This window comes from Chanodichthys erythropterus, chromosome 11, assembly GCF_024489055.1.
Source record: "Chanodichthys erythropterus isolate Z2021 chromosome 11, ASM2448905v1, whole genome shotgun sequence".
Lineage (NCBI taxonomy): Eukaryota > Metazoa > Chordata > Actinopteri > Cypriniformes > Xenocyprididae > Chanodichthys > Chanodichthys erythropterus.
The window spans coordinates 52,297,955-52,314,472 of NC_090231.1; the positions used below are offsets into that span (position 1 = coordinate 52,297,955).

The 16,518-nt window shown below is 39.7% G+C and overlaps 1 protein-coding gene across 4 annotated transcripts in view; it reads left to right on the forward strand.

Annotated features, from left to right (window-relative positions):
- Positions 1-16,518, forward strand: part of kcnip4a (potassium voltage-gated channel interacting protein 4a) — a 245,788-nt gene that overhangs the window by 204,225 nt on the left and 25,045 nt on the right. For all 4 annotated transcript variants that reach the window (XM_067400008.1, XM_067400010.1, XM_067400009.1 and 1 more), the window contains one exon: positions 9,972-10,096. In XM_067400008.1, coding sequence (XP_067256109.1) covers positions 9,972-10,096 — 125 coding nt within the window. The remainder of the gene's footprint in view (positions 1-9,971; positions 10,097-16,518) is intronic.

The following is a 16,518-nucleotide window of genomic DNA, read 5'->3' on the forward strand; positions in this document are numbered from 1 at the left end:
TGGATATATGAGCCCGCTGTCACCCGCTGCACATATCAGAGTTTAGTCGATCTCAGCAAGAATTTTCCTGAGAATGGCAAAAATGCATCATGACCAACTCGCCTTGTTCTTGCATTGATGGAATGATATCAGGCATGAAGCATCCTTATTTATTTATAATCTCACCTTAACATTGATTTAAAGATGAATAGTTTGTCACATTACATTTGAATTTATGTTCTAACTAAACTTACTACTATGGGACTATAGATATGGACATTTTCCCTGCATGGCATGTTTAATAGTTACACCTATATCCCATGTAAACCTATACATATATTAGTAGTCAAGAAAGAAATCCCTAGACTTTATGAATGAGACCTGAGACATAATTACATTTCTTATGTGCATGCAGAATGATCATGTGTCAGGACAACACCACACTGCATATACTGTATTTCTCATGGCAGGGGCGACATGCAGCAAGGTATCATGTGAAATAGCTGCTAATGTCATTTTTGGGTGAATCTGTAATTTAAGCGGATGTCTTTAGTGAAAGTATCATGACTGCCCAGACAGGCCTCATGGTGACCACCGCTGTTACCACACAGATAAATCTTTCTGAGTGATTACTGCCCTGTTCTGCAGCCAGAACTCAAGCGACCTCAAATGACTGTCAGGGGTCTCACATCATCTTCCAAAAGAAGTGTTTTCTCCTCGCAATCACTTCCTCTCTTGCTGAGTATCAAGGTCTTCTGAAATAATTTTTCTGTTAGTCAGAACTGATAATAGTCACCAAGTAGTTTGCGGTACATTACAGATCAAACAATTGGACAAAAAAATGTTAAAACAAATCAAAACCATCTTTTATTTGATCTTCAAAGCTAGCGAACTCTCCAGCTTACATTTTAATTTCGATCAACCAGCTCTATGAGGTGCATCCTGGGATGCTTTTTAAACTATATTGAGTTTCGATGTATGTTGGACATTTTTTGGTGGCTTTTCCTTCAATAGCTGGTCCAATATCCATTTCCAAAAATCTAAATTGTTTTGTTTATTTATTTATTTATTACATTTTTTAAAATAAATTAATACAACATTACAAAACATTGTCTACAACAGCATTTGAGCATAAACATTTAGATCAAAATATTGTTAACATAATAATAATAATAATAATTAAACATTTTGATAAGCTTTTTTTTTACCAAGCTTTAAAAAAAATTTAAAAAAAAATCAAAAATTATTTTATTTCATGTTTGCATTTTTTCTTTTTTTCAAGAAATTTACACAAAGCTACAAAACTGTTTTTGTCTACAAAAGCATAAACATTTAGATTTTTAAAATCATAACACCAATTTTGTCAAGCTTTTTTTGCTTAAAGTTTTGACAAGTAGTGGAAGACTAAAAACACTATAAAATATTTATTTCAATTCAATAAATGGATTGGATAATAATGATTTATACATTTATACAAGTGCAAATAAGATAAAAAGTTAAGGGTACATGATGTTTAACTTTATTTAGTTTATTTCATGATTTCTCTGTTAATTATGGAAGCTCATTTCTGCCAATGAATTAAAATTTTAAAAGATAATTGTGACATTTTATGTCAAAATTCAGACTTTTTTTCTCACAATGTGAGTTTACATCTCGCAATTCTGACTTTTTTCAGGACTACATTATTTAGAGTTGCAATTGTGAGTTTTAATGTCAGAATTGCAAGAAATAAACTTGCAATTGTTCTCTTAAATTCTCACAATGCGAGCTTATATGTTACTTTATAACATGCAATTCTGACTTTATAACATGCAATTCTGACTTTGTAACACGCAATTCTGACTTTATAACATGCAATTGCGACTTTATATCACACAATTCTGAATTTAGAAATGCAAAATAAAAAGTCGCAGTTACCTTTTTTATTTTTATTCCATGCTGGAAAAAAGCTTCCATAGTTTATTTCTTTCACCATCACAGACAATGTAAACAGCTATAGACACTGTTAGCATACAGATATTTGAAAGAATGTTTGTAACCAAGCAGATCTCGCCATACAGATGAAGCAAAGAGTGTGTAGCCTTCATGGGGCTGAATTAAGATCAGCTGTATTGACCTCATCTGTGCCCCTCGAGATAACCCCAGCAGCTCCCCACAGGAAATTCAATCGTGCTACATAAGCATACGTGTTGAAGGGAAGGCCAGACTTATTACCTGTATAGTGCAACAATAAGCATTTTTTTTGTCCTTAATGAGAAAACATGCCATGTAAGAATACAGATACAGCTACTAGTTGATTATTGTACCTTGAGATACTTTTTGAACTGCCGTTTTGTAAATCTTGATCATACTGATAAGTGATTTTATTCATAAACATATTTAAAGAGGACCTATTATGCTTTTTTACATTTTTAATGTGTAATGTTGCTGTTTGAGCATGAAAAAGGTCTGCAAAGTTACAAAGCACAATGTTATTCCAAAGGGAGTTATTCTCTATATCAGTAAACACTGTTTCTTAACTCAGTGAAATGCCTCGACTGTACTCTTGAAATTTCTTCTGGGAACGAACACATTACTATATTCTTCAATTTAAATAATTCCTGGCCAAGGTATATGGGGTGCTTGTTGAGTTGTGTTAGTTATGTGCTAAACTCACAGTTACAGTAAGAGTCCACACTGGTCCAGCCGACCAATCAAAGCACTTTGAGCTTTTCGGAAGAAGGAGCTTTATAGAGACAGGAACTAAACAGGGGTGCATTTCACAAAAGCATCTTTAGCCAACTATGGTTACGAATTCAATCGTTATTAACATAGTTCAACAATTTTGCATTTCCTGAAATAATAGTTCCAAACGAATATTCGCAAACAGCATCGCAAAATTAAAAACGTGGTTGAAACTACAGCTCTCAAGTTTTTCTTAAAAAATACATGTGGACTTAAAGAGATTAAAATTCTGTCATCATTTACTCCCCCACAAGTTGTTGCAAACCTGTATAAAATTCTTTGTTCTGCTGAACACAAAGGAAGATATTTGGAAGAATGTTTGTAAACAAGCAGATCTCGCCCCCCATTGATTACCATAGTAGTGGGGGAAATACTATGGTAGTCGATGGAGGGCGAGATCTGCTTGGTTACAAACATTCTTCCAAATATCTTCCAATTTTAATTTTTGGGTGAACTGTCCCTTTAAATGGTTAGTTCATCCAAAAATTACATTTCTGTAATTAATTATTCATCCTCCATTTGTTCCAAACCCGTAAGACCTTCGTTCATCTTCGGAACACAATTTAAGATATTTCTGATGAAATCTGAGAGATTTCTGACCTCCCTATACACGTCATAACCAATTTCAAGGCCCAGAAAGGTAGTAAAGACTTTTGTTAAAATAGTCCACGTGACTCCAGTGGTTACTCCAGAATAGTTTTTGTGCGCAAAAACAAAACAAAAATAATGACTTTATTTCTTCTCTTCCCTGTCATTCTCCTACACTGTTCACATTGTAAACACACTGCAGCACTTCTGGGTTCTACGTCAGAACACTGGCTTAGTATTGGCTGACGCTATATGCATACATGTGATTCTGACGCTGGACCCAGCCAATAACAAGCCAGCATTCTGACGTAGAACCCTAAAGGGCTGCAGTGTGTTTACAATGTCAACAGTGTAGGGAAATGAAGGTATACTGTATGCGCACAAAAAGTATTCTCGGCACTTCATAACATTAAGGTTGAACCACTGTAGTCACATGGACTATTTTAACGATGTCTTTAATACCTTTCTGGGCCTCGAAATTGGTTATGACGTTGCTGACTATGGACTAGTTGCACGTGGCCGCCATGTTTATAGAATCTGTTATATGACTTAAAATTCAACTAATAGTGCAATCACATGAGCCAATGGCATTTAAATGTATGCATGCATGGGTTAGATTAACAAACTCATGGTGCACACACATATACAACAATAATGCCTGTAAATATACAACCACGATTAGAGTTGTCTGCATAAAATGCCCTGTGAACATTCACACGTTTGCCCTGTGGTAAATTTATTTCCATAAATACTATTTTCTCAATTCTGTGCATATATTTTCACTTACCTACATCAATTGCTCCATCAATATGATCACTACATATTTTATGATTTCTTTGCATCAGTTATCTTTTTAGTTAAAAGCAAAGGCTGTGAAAAGATTGCGATTAATTTACATTTTTAATTAATATAGGTTTTTTTTTTTTTTTTGCCCGTAGTAACATACATTTTTTGCTGTTTAGACGAGACAGATAATGATGTATGCAACAGATGGTCTTTGCTCGTCTCACTTGAACTAAATAAATGCAGTAATTAATAGAAACACACAGGGGAAATACAAACACTGAAAATGATGCATTTAAATTACATTGGTTACTAAATAATACAGTTAGCGATAATAATGTTACCAAATAAAGTTACTTAAGCATACACTGAGTCCATATCATATTCCCATGAGGATTGATGCTTCGGTTCTTCATGAATTGATGCTTGGGTTCACTCGATCTTCATGAAGGACGAGTGTTGTTCCACACAGAAAGAGAAGGCAGTTTTTGAGCCATTTAGTCTCCAAGCTGTCAGGAGATAGCCTATATATTACACACTTGAGTGTATGGATAAAGAGATCCCTGTGGATCACTGCTGAGCCTGAACCGCATAATCAACAAGAGAAAGATTGAAAGTCAAAGATCGCGTATCTCTGTGTATCTTGTTGAATTTCCACACAGAGGTAACGTTACACAATAATATAACAAAAATTTTTTCTTTCGTCTCTGATAGACCACCATCTTCTCTTTAATTAATCAAAAAAAAAATCTATTATATCTAGCTAAGTTTCATATTTAAGTTTCTTCTTGCACCAAATACAAGCGTCGCTAAGACCAGAAGGGCATGAGCGGAAGTAACCATGCGCACAGTCGCATCGCTGCAGCTCACCGGCGCCATCTTGTGCACCTAGCCCATAGAGAGGTCAGAAAGCTCTCGCATTTCATCAGAAATATCTTAATTTGTGTTCCGAAGATGAAAAAAGGTCTTAAAAAAGATCATTTTTTAGTGAAATAAGCCTTTAAATAGATCATGATCTTAGGCACAATAAGCAAGATAACATTCAGTACATTCTAAATATTTTATTCTATTTCAATACATACATTTTAATCTGTCAACAATCAGCGCCGTTTTTGAATAATGCGCATGTGCCTAAAATGTGTAAGGGAACTCCAGAGTCAAACATCAAATAAAGCAAAAAAACATGGAACAGAAACTGTGAAGTAGTCATTAGGTCTCATATTTGTTACAGCAGCATCTCAGAGATGCTCAAATAGATTAATTAGCAGAAGTTATTACTCATCCACCTATGTGCGACATCATTAACGACAGTCCTATATTGCCGAACCAATGTGCTCAAAACAAGAGGTATACGACTACGTTACTACGGATTTGGGAAACAGTTGTGACTAGTTCAACCTGGTCTCATGACGAAAACGTACCCATGAGTACATATCGCTGCAGTTTCGCTCTGAAATGTCCACTGAGCGGTGCTAAAATCGTGTTCTTTTTTTCTTTTTTTTTGCTGGAGCAGATAATAGGATGAATGCGGTACGTTTTTATGACATTGCTTTTTAGACAAATCGCTGCGGTTCTCGATTTGACGTTTGTGCTCCGTTGCATTTTAAAATAACTTCCCACCGACACTACGCCTAAACCTACCCGATAGTGTTAACAAAAGCAAACGTGACGTAAGAAGCGTCCGCGATCGTGTACCATTTTTGAGCTCGTTTAGATCTCTCTTTGAGCTCTCTTTTTTTATTTTTTTGCCGTCAGTCGCCTTTCGTGGGATTCGTACCCAGGCAGGGGGAGTCAACTCCTCGCCGTAAGTCCAGCTCCGTATCGGCTGAGCTACCGGGCAAGCTTGGTTACGGCCAAAAAAAAGCGAAATCCGTAGATCCGGAAAGTCCAAAGTACGTTCGTTTACAAATCGGGCACTCTGGTCAGATGCGTTTTGAAGTCGTAACATGATATTGCGCGAGGAGACGCCAAAACGAGTCTTTACGAATCCATAATCCGACCCCGGCCGTCATCGAAACCGTGCGTGAAAACGAGCAAAAATGCTTAACGACGTTTTACCGGCCTCTAGCGTTCGTTTCTGTTGGAAACTGCAGCGAGACGTACTCGTCTGTGTCTCGCGAAAACGTCCCCGCCGGTACGTTTTTTGAACATTCAAGCATGAACGCCTATTCTTGTAGACCCCAAAGACAAAATCAAGACTTTGTAAAAGGGCATAATAGGTCCTGTTTAAGGTCAGTGAACTGGTTCAATGTGGAGATAGGGCAGGTTTTGCCTACACTGCAGGCATCTAATGTCTCCACAAAGACAGTAAAACCTCAAATCACCTACATTGTGAGAAAGAGCAAAGTGTACCCATGAGGAAACCAGCTTAATAAGCCAAGTCTTTATGAAAATTAAACATGTAGAAAGATTAATGTGATGGTTAGGTTGAGGTTTGGGGAAAAGAAAATATAATTTGCTCAGCAGCATAAAAAAAGAACAAGTCATCAAGTCATTCTAACAGACTACACAAAAAGACAAAACTAAAAACTGATCCTGGATCTGCACGAAGCTACACATCCATGCCTGCTTTGCTTCATGAACTCATGTCAGCATGCCACTGCCCGATGCTCCGTTCGACCATGGTTACTGTGGTGACACTCACGCTGTATCTTCTAGGTAACGCTTGCCTTCAGAACGGCAGCAGGCGTGGCATTACGGCACGGCTCAAGAAGCTGTTCCTATGCTCTTCTACCAAAGCACCATCCACCAGTACACAAAGCAAGTCCTCTTTCAACACAAGTCTCCAGCATCTTTCCTCAGACAGCTCTATTTCTAGCGTATTGTCCATACTCTTGTGAAAAAGAAGTGCCCTTAATTTATTGAATGTGCACTTATTATAGTGCACTTCATATCTTAAAAGTATAATTTTTAAAAGAAAAAAAAATGCACTTGCAGATAATGTTAATAAAATAAAAGGCCACTTAAGTGTATTTAAAAGAGTACACTTTCATGACTTTCTCGACAGAGACTTTTAAAAAGTGCACTTTGTAAAATTGTCAAATTGAAAGTTTTACTTTGAAATTTTTTAAATCATTAAATATTTTGTTGTGATTTAAGTATACACTTATTTTGATTTGTTGAGTAAACATACTAAATCACATGTAAAGTACTTACACATTTTCAAATACATACAATTTTAAATAGAAATGACATTTGTCAATTTTAAAGTCAAGATTTTAGTTTATCATAAATGCTTATCAGTACATTCAGCGATAAATTACATGTAAAGATGTACTAAAATCCTACTTAAGTGTTAATGTAATGTTGAATCTTCAGAAAAAGTATTAGTTTAAACTTATATTAAATGCAATTAGCTGAACTTCAGAGTGCTTTTTGATGCAAATAAGTATATTCTTTTAAATTATTTCCATATTAAGTACTCCTAAGTGTACTTATTTTTCACAAGGGTATGTCATACCTTTTATTTCTTTTTCTATTACTTAAGTATTTCATGTTTGACCTCTCTGTATCTCTCACTCTTTTCATATTTTATGTAAATAAAATTAAAATTGATTAAAATACATATGCATCATGTTATGAAACAGTGCTGTTAGCATGAATTGGTAATGATGCTACAATTACTCTGTCACATTTGATTGCTATACACCCAGAGGGCCGCTTCTGGGATGAGAAAATGATGTTTATATATGTCAGTTCTGTTTGCCAAGCGGTTGACGAGTCGTCTTCTGTGGATCACAGGGTCATATGTCTGCCATTACTCTTCCACGCTTCAGGTGTCGCAGTAATCACCGTGCCTCCCAATAGTGACCATCACCTCCCATTGATTAATGTTTTTTTGGCTCCTGCTCTTAAGTCATTATTTTTAAAGATTATTTAGCCTTTAGGTGTGTAAATAATGTGTGAATCTCAGGCACAGGTCATATTGGATGCTAGATGATCTAAGCTAGAGAAATGCAATGCCAAAACTGCAATTTAATCAGGGTTCAAATATGAACTGAAAGCTTATTTAGATTTAAGGCTAGGTTGAGACACCAAGGCCTGTTAAAGGTGCAATATGTAATATTTTTGCACTAAAATATCCAAAAACCACTAGGCCAGTGTTATATATTTTGTTCACTTGAGTACTTACAATATCCCAAATGTTTCTAACCATTTGAAAATCATGAGAAAATTGCAATTTTACCCAAGGCTCCAGGACATGTGAGGAGTCGCCAGTCAATTGCGTCAAACCCGCGTTACTCTCGGTTTCCGGTTTTATTTTGTAGAAACCATGGAAACACCAAAGACACTTTAATATATTACGTTTTAATAGACAAGGGAACAACTGTTTTTATATGCAGTATTTATAGACCGAAAACGAATTGTTGTTATATAGCTCAACACATTTAGTCTTATTGTTTAAATCAATTTTCTTGATTTTTTGCGAGTACCATGCTTTACCATGCCTCAGAGAAAAACACTATTTTTTCAAGTAGCTAACATAGCATAATCAGATGCAGATTTATTTTTAGAAACAGTAATACAGCATTTTCTCCATCATACAATATGTTTTAAAATTAATTGCATGCCATTTATCAACACGACATCCAATATTTAATATGATATTCTAAAATCGATCTAGCTTACTGTAGTGTGTCTCAAACAAGTGTCTCAGAGCAGCCGCCGAGCGAACGCACAGAGTAAAGTTATAACATTTTCAACACACTCAAATGTATCTCTGTATAATAAACAGAGCTGTGTTTCCTCAAACTCATGACTCGAAAAGTGGAAGCGGTGCCGGTGACTGTGTCATAATAAAAGTTCAGGTGCTCGTGAGGCGTGTGTTGCACGATCGTTCCAGCGGCCTCAATCAGCTCCACAACACTTGGTCCTGCTCTGCTTCATACTACAGTAATGTTAGAATCGCATCCATAAACATGATTTGTTCCCGAGTCCTATCCCTATTCTTTTGCACCGTCCGTTGAGAAGGAGACCACATGTCCCAAGATTCTGCTCTAAAACTTGGCGTCATCAAGCTACGCCTTTGTTTTGAATAGTCTTCTAGTGACCTCTAGCGGCCAACATTATTACATATTATACCTTTAAGATACTATGGACAGATTGAAAATCTTAGAACAGAGGTTAAAACATGCTTTGGATATTTGCGATTTGATCTAGAACCTGACTGAATGGAACATATTTGCAATATTGAATGTGTGATGGAAATGTAGTATATCAAGATTACATTCATACTACACTCATTTATACTGTATACTACATATTTTTTAACATTCACAAAGTAACTTATTAAGAAAAAAGTACTAACTCTGAGAGTATGCAATTTCGGACGCAGCCAGACACTTGTTTCATTCACGAATGAATCAGTGTTTTTTGAACAAATTTGTTGAGTGAATAAGACAGTAGCTGTCTCCAAATACGCATACTTTCCTACCATATTGTAGGCGAAAAACATTCATACTACACTCATTTATACTATATGGTACATACATTTTAACAGTCGCAAAATAACATTAAAAAAAACAAAGTACTAACTCAGAGAGTATGCAATTTCGGACGTAGCCAGTCACTTGATGTGTTCATGAATGAATTAGTGAACAAATTGGTTTAAGTGAATGATTTAATGACTTACTCATGAAGTCACTTGTGGCCAACTAGTGGTGTAACGATGTAACTGTCATTTGTGTTAAAATTGTTTTTTTTTAAGTACTCATGAAGAAATAAATATTTTGGATCTCATTAAATGTTGTACATCTAATATTTCCAGTGAAATATAAAGTGCTCAATGTTTTGTCATTACTTGGTACACTAATTATTATAAAAATAAATAAATAATAGATTTAACGCTGTTAGCTGAGTAGCTGAATTATAATCTGGATGTTTTGTGTTCTCTACAGATAGTGTTGAGGATGAACTGGAGCTTTCTGCTGTACGGCATCGACCAGAAGCTCTGGAGCTGCTGGAGGCTCAAACGCGTTTCTCACGCAAAGAGCTCCAAATCCTTTACCGGGGCTTCAAGAATGTGAGTTCATGCTTCTAACTACATATCTGATTTTCAAAAAAAGTTATTTTTTTCTCTCATTTTGAATTAGATTGGATTTAGTTAAAAGTTTTGAATGTTGGTTTGATGTGGAACATGCCAAACTTTGCAGAAAATCTGTCACGCTTGCTACAATAATCAGGTCAGGAAAGGTCTCTAGAGTGTCCCTGAGGCATAAATGTCCTTTGTCACCTCTGGTGCACAATATAATGAGACAACACCGAATTAACTTGACCCAAATTGTCAGGTGACAAAGCATGAGAGTGGCGCAATGGTCCTTTATTATCAGACTCTCAAGGGTGGAAATCAGAAGGAAAGATTCTTCCTTAAGACCACACACACACACACCGCTGACAGGTGATGATTGCACTGGGGTTTTGCTAGAGCTGTGTCTTATAGTGATGGGCACTTTCGAAACACTGCTATGTGAAGCTTTAAAACCTTTCAAATCAATTGTTTTGAACCAGTAATTTGGGGCCAAAGTCATGTGATTTCAGTAACTGAGGCTTTATGTCATAACTGTTTTGAAATGTTTTAAAATTTCAATTTCAATGATCTCTGCAAACCCATGAACACACATTCAAGTGTTGATTCAAAAAATAATGCATGAAAATATAATAAAACAGGTTTTTGTTTAAAAGCAGAGGGTCTGTTCTTTCATAAAACAAAATATTCTGGGGGCCATGAATTTGTGAAAATAATCAAAAAAGCTGGCAGTGTCTGGCAAAACAAAAAACAAAAAAACAACGCTGGCAGTTAATAGATTACACTTTCAACAAAACATTTGCAATTAGTTTAAAAAATAAGTTTTTATGCGAGTTTTCGATGCATTTACACTGTTCTGACCAGCATGTGCCACCAGTGTGCAGCATTTCGAGCTTCGAAACATTGAATCATTTTGCGAAACAAATAGTTCAGTGGTTTTAAAGTTTTGACAAGCTTAGTTTCTCCCATCACTACTGTCTTATTCATTTCCCATGTGGTGTCCTGTGTTGTAAATGTTAAATCTGATTGCTTTTTTATTATTTCACATATAATATCCCAGACAGCAACATAGTGTGGCCCAGATCCGGCCCACATCTGGTACATGTGGATTACACACACACTGTAAAAAAAATCCCAGTAAAATTTACGGTAAAAAAACGGCAGCTGTGGTTGCCAGAACTTTACCGTAAAAAATACAGTAGCAATGTAAAAAAAAAAATCTGTTCAATTTACGGTAAAGTAACGTATTTCATTAACTGATAGAATGTTAATTTACCAACCTAATGAAGTACTAATATCTGTTTTGTACCTTTATAATACACTGATAGTCACCAAACACAGTGGTGATAAGAGTCACATGATGAATCAAAGTTCATCACAAGCAGCTTTTCCACAAGCTGAGGACGACCACACTAACATATAGAAGGTGCACACAGTGTCATTCACACACACACTAAACACCATCATGGTAACATGCATGAAATTTTAAAAATGCAATAAACATTAATTTAACAACATTAGATATAACATAAAACCCTAATATATATAACTGATTAGAAAAAAATTAGAAAATCTAAGAAGAAACAGAGTTATTTCAACGAAAATATATCAAATGTGAAGTGTCACGCAGGGAATTGTGGGAATGTCAATTTACGGTTTTTCACTATAAATTTTACAATGAATTGTTATTTTTCACCTCCAAAAACTGTGAATTACATTAAATGTACCGTTAGATCTATTACAGTTATTCACTGTATATAGTATGGAAACTTTCTGTAAACCAATTGACAGTTTTTCACTGCAGCATTTTTACAGTCTTTTACTGTTAAAATCATGGTCATTTTTTACAATGCATCTGGGCCGGCATCTGTTGCTGTCAGGGCTGCCATTTCCGCTTATACTTGTTTGATTTTTGACTGTCAAGTACTAAATTCCTTTAAAATAGAATTAATTAGTAAATCATTGTCAAGGGTCCTGTCCCAAATCCACACTTTGATCATGTAATTGTAGGGATGAGCAAAAGGGCACGTGAGCCCCCTTCTGAAACCTAAAATATTGAATTGTCCACCCTATGGTCTCGTGAAATTCACAGACATGCACACGCAACAGCTATTTAAAGTTTGCAACACCTCATCAAGTGTATCATGTGGGACAGGACTGGCTCACTACAGCTTGTTATTCTTGTTTTGATACTGCTTTGTTGGTCCACACTGGTTTTACTATCATCCTGATTACAGAGGAAGAATATACAAAGTGAATGAATAATTGGCACTTGCGTCCAGGATAACAGCCTTTGAACAGACATAGTCAGACCCTTGCCATTAGAAATCATTTTCACTTCATCTATTAACATCCGTATGCCAGTGTTAGCCAGTGTTTTTTTTTGTTTTGTTTTTTTACTTTCATTTATTAAACAAACTGCTTTTATTACTCCTCAGTTCTCTATCACTTTTGTTGTTATATTAAACACTGATTGAGAGCATGTACATTTGAGCTTTTGAGAGAATCATTGTGTTGACTAAACCTCTCCTGTTTAACTGTTTACCTATACAGTACAGTTCTTGGTATAATTGCTAATAATGTTGCACAGTTATAGGTAAAAAGCATTTGTCTTCGAACTGTGTTAGAAATCATTCATACACTATGGTTCAAAAGTTTGGGGTCAGACATATATATATACACACACACGCACACACACAAATTAATACTTTTACTCGGCAAGGATGCAATAAATTGATGGTAAAGACATTTATAATGTAACAAAAGATATTTATTTTAAATGAATCCTGTTCTTTTGAACTTTCCATTGATTAAGTAATCCTGAAAAAAAATTATCATATGGTTTATACAAAAATATTAAGCAGCAAAAACTGTTTTCAACATTGTTCATGTTCCATTGAAGATTGGAGTAATGATGCTGAAAATTCAGCTTTGCCATTACATTTTAAAATATGTTCAAATGGAAAACAGTTATTTTAAATCGTAATCGTAATTCAAAATCATTAAAAATCCTACCCAACCACAAACTGTGCAGATCTTAACTCTTTAAATGGAAATTCATGTCATTATCTACCAAATCCTCATGTTTTCCAGATGAACACAAAAGGAAATATATAAATGTCAAATCTGCTTTTTTTATGCAAGGAAATACAAGAAAATCATAGTGATCAATGACTGTAGATAAAATAAAATAAAATAAAATAAAAAAATAAATTAAATATAAAGTTAAATTCTGTCTTATCACATCTAGTGTGCCATGTGAACGTCTCGGTTACATAGGTAACCCTCGTTCCCTGAAGGAGGGAACGGAGACGTACGTCGGACAGACCGACGAATAGGAATCTCGCTAGAGAGGCCAATCTACTTCGAGTGTAACTAAACGAGCCAATGCACATTGGCATGCAATCATATGCATCAGCTGCTCGCCTCGCAGCGCGGGTATATAATGAGCAGCAGGTGCGTTGCATCTTCAGGTTTTCGCTGAGGAGCCGAACCCAGCAGGCGGCAGCATCAGCAGGACAACGCCTGTGGCGACGGGACGTACGTCTCCGTTCCCTCCTTCAGGGAACGAGGGTTACCTATGTAACCGAGACGTTCCCATTCAGTCGGTCACGTTCGACGTACGTCGGACAGACCGACGAATAGGAATCCCTACCAAAGCGCCACAGGGGCTGCCCTCTTCCAGCGCTCTGTCGTGAGCCACCTGAACCCCCTTGCCTAAGGACGGTGGGACCAGGCTCACGCAGAGAGGGTCGATCACTGTTGTTCCCAAAACCCACTCAGTGCGACAATTGGATAACGCTGGGAAAGCGTAGCCTTACATGCGATAAGGAACGCTGCGGAAGCCATATCCTTCCCCGAAGGAGTTATATGGATAAGTACATATGGACTAACCTTGTAGGTTGTACAACATATGGAAGAACTGGGGTGACTCCACTCGGTGAGAGATGGGTTCTCCCAGAGGGAAAGACACGGGCTTCGTTTAGGAGCAGCCGTGGAAAAAGCCATATGGGATCCCCGTAGGGTCACACATATGGAACCCAGCCTAAATCCGGTTCTCAAGGATACAACGGAGTATAGGCCTGGCGCCAGACGCTCCGCCACGTCGGCTGCCGAAGGGTAACCGGAGGACTCAACAGGGTCTGCCCGTAGGGACTCTCTGGAGAATAGAATGCGCATGTAGCGCAGCAAGCCGACACTAAGCCGGGGCCTCTCCGTGCCTCTGACCTGAGGCGAGAACACGGGAGGAGACCGGCTCGACACGAAGGCTATAGTATCTAGCGAACGTGTTAGGTGTCGCCCAGCCCGCAGCTCTACAAATGTCTGTTAGCGAGGCGCCACGAGCCAGCGCCCAGGAGGATGCCACACCTCTCGTGGAGTGGGCATGCAACCTGAGCGGGCAGGGCACGCCCTGAGCTTTGTAAGCCAGGGCGATGGCATCCACTATCCAGTGGGCCATCCTCTGCTTGGAGACAGCCTTTCCCTTCTGCTGGCCTCCGTAACAGACGAAGAGCTGGTCTGAGGTCCTGAAGCTTCGAGTTCTGTCTATGTACAGTCGCAAGGCGCGAACTGGACAGAGCAAAGCCAGGGCTGGGTCTGCCTCCTCCGAGGGCAGCGCTTGCAGGCTCACCACCTGATCCCTGAAGGGAGTGGTAGGAACCTTGGGCACATAGCCAGGCCGGGGTCTCAGTACCACGTGGCTGTCACCCGGCCCGAACTCTAGGCACGATTCGTCGACCGAAAATGACTGCAGGTCCCCTACCCTCTTGATGGAGGCCAATGCCACCAGCAGCAAAGTTTTCATAGAGAGAATCTTTAAGTCTGCTGACAGCAAAGGCTCAAAGGGAGCAATCTGGAGTGCTCTGAGCACCAGAGTAAGGTCCCAAGAGGGTATGGAGGGGGGACGAGGAGGATTTAACCGTCTCGCCCCCCTAAGGAACCTGACGACCAGGTCGTGCTGACCAACAGATTTGCCATCTATGTGGTCGTGGTAAGCGGAGATAGCAGCAGAATGGACTTTGAGGGTGGAGGGGGACAGCCTACGCTCCAACCCTTGCTGCAAGAAGGAAAGCACGACACCGACCGAGCATCTTCGGGGGTCTTCTCGGCGAGAAGAGCACCACTCGACGAACAGGTTCCACTTCGAGGCGTAAGCACGTCTCGTAGACAGTGCACGTGCCGAAGTGATGGTGTTAAGTACCTCGGGGGGTAAGTCACCTAGAACCTCCGCGTCCCGTCCAGGGACCAGACATGGAGTTTCCAGAGGTCTGGACGCGGGTGCCAAAGAGTGCCCCGTCTCTGAGAGAGGAGGTCCTTCCTCAGAGGGATGGGCCAGGGAGGGGCTGTCGCGAGGAGTGAGAGTTCTGGGAACCAGGTCCGGTTGGGCCAGTAAGGCGCAACTAACAAGACCTGCTCCTCGTCCTCCCTGACTTTGCACAGGGTCTGTGCAAGTAGGCTCACTGGGGGAAACGCATATTTGCGCAGGCCCCGGGGCCAGCTGTGAGCCAGTGCGTCTGTCCCGAGTGTTCCCTCGGTCAGAGAGTAAAACAACTGGCAGTGGGAGGTTTCTGGTGAGGCAAACAGGTCTACCTGAGCCTCTCCGAACTCTCTCCAGATCAGCTGAACCACCTGGGGGTGGAGTCGCCACTCTCCGGGCAGCGCAGCTCGTGATAGCTCGTCGGCCACACGGTTGAGCACACCGGGGACATGAATGGCGCGAAGCGACCTCAGATGCTTCCGACTCCACAGGAGGAGATGGCGGGCGAGTTGCGACATGCGACGGGAGCGTAGACCACCTTGGCGGTTGATGTACGCAACGGTCGCAGTGTTGTCCGTACGGACCAGTACATGCTTGTCGCGAAGCAGGCCTTTGAGGCGGCTCAGCGCAAGGCGTACTGCCAGCAACTCGAGGCAATTGATGTGCCAATGCAGATGGGGTCCCGTCCAAACCCCTGAGACTGCATGCCCGTTGTACGTGGCACCCCAGCCGGTGGCAGAAGCATCTGTGAAACCCACAGCATGCCGGGACACCTGTTCTAGGGGCACTCCTGCCCGGAGAAACAAAGGGTCCGACCACGGACTGAAGGTTCGGCGGCACTCCTGAGTGATTGGCACCCGGAACGTGCCGCGTTGCCACGCCCATCTCGGGACTCGGCCGTGAAGCCAGTGCTGAAGCGGTCTCATATGAAGCAGCCCGAGCGGTGTTACAGCCGCTGCAGCCGCCATATGCCCCAGGAGCCTCTGAAAAAACTTCAGTGGGACCGCTGTCCTGCCATTGAACGTATTCAGGCAGTTCAACACCGACCGAGCACGTTCCTCTGTGAGGCGTGCTACCCGTTCGACCGAATCCAACTCCATACCGAGAAAAGAGATCCTCTGCACTGGGGCGAGTTTGCTCTTCTCCCAGTTGACCTGAAGCC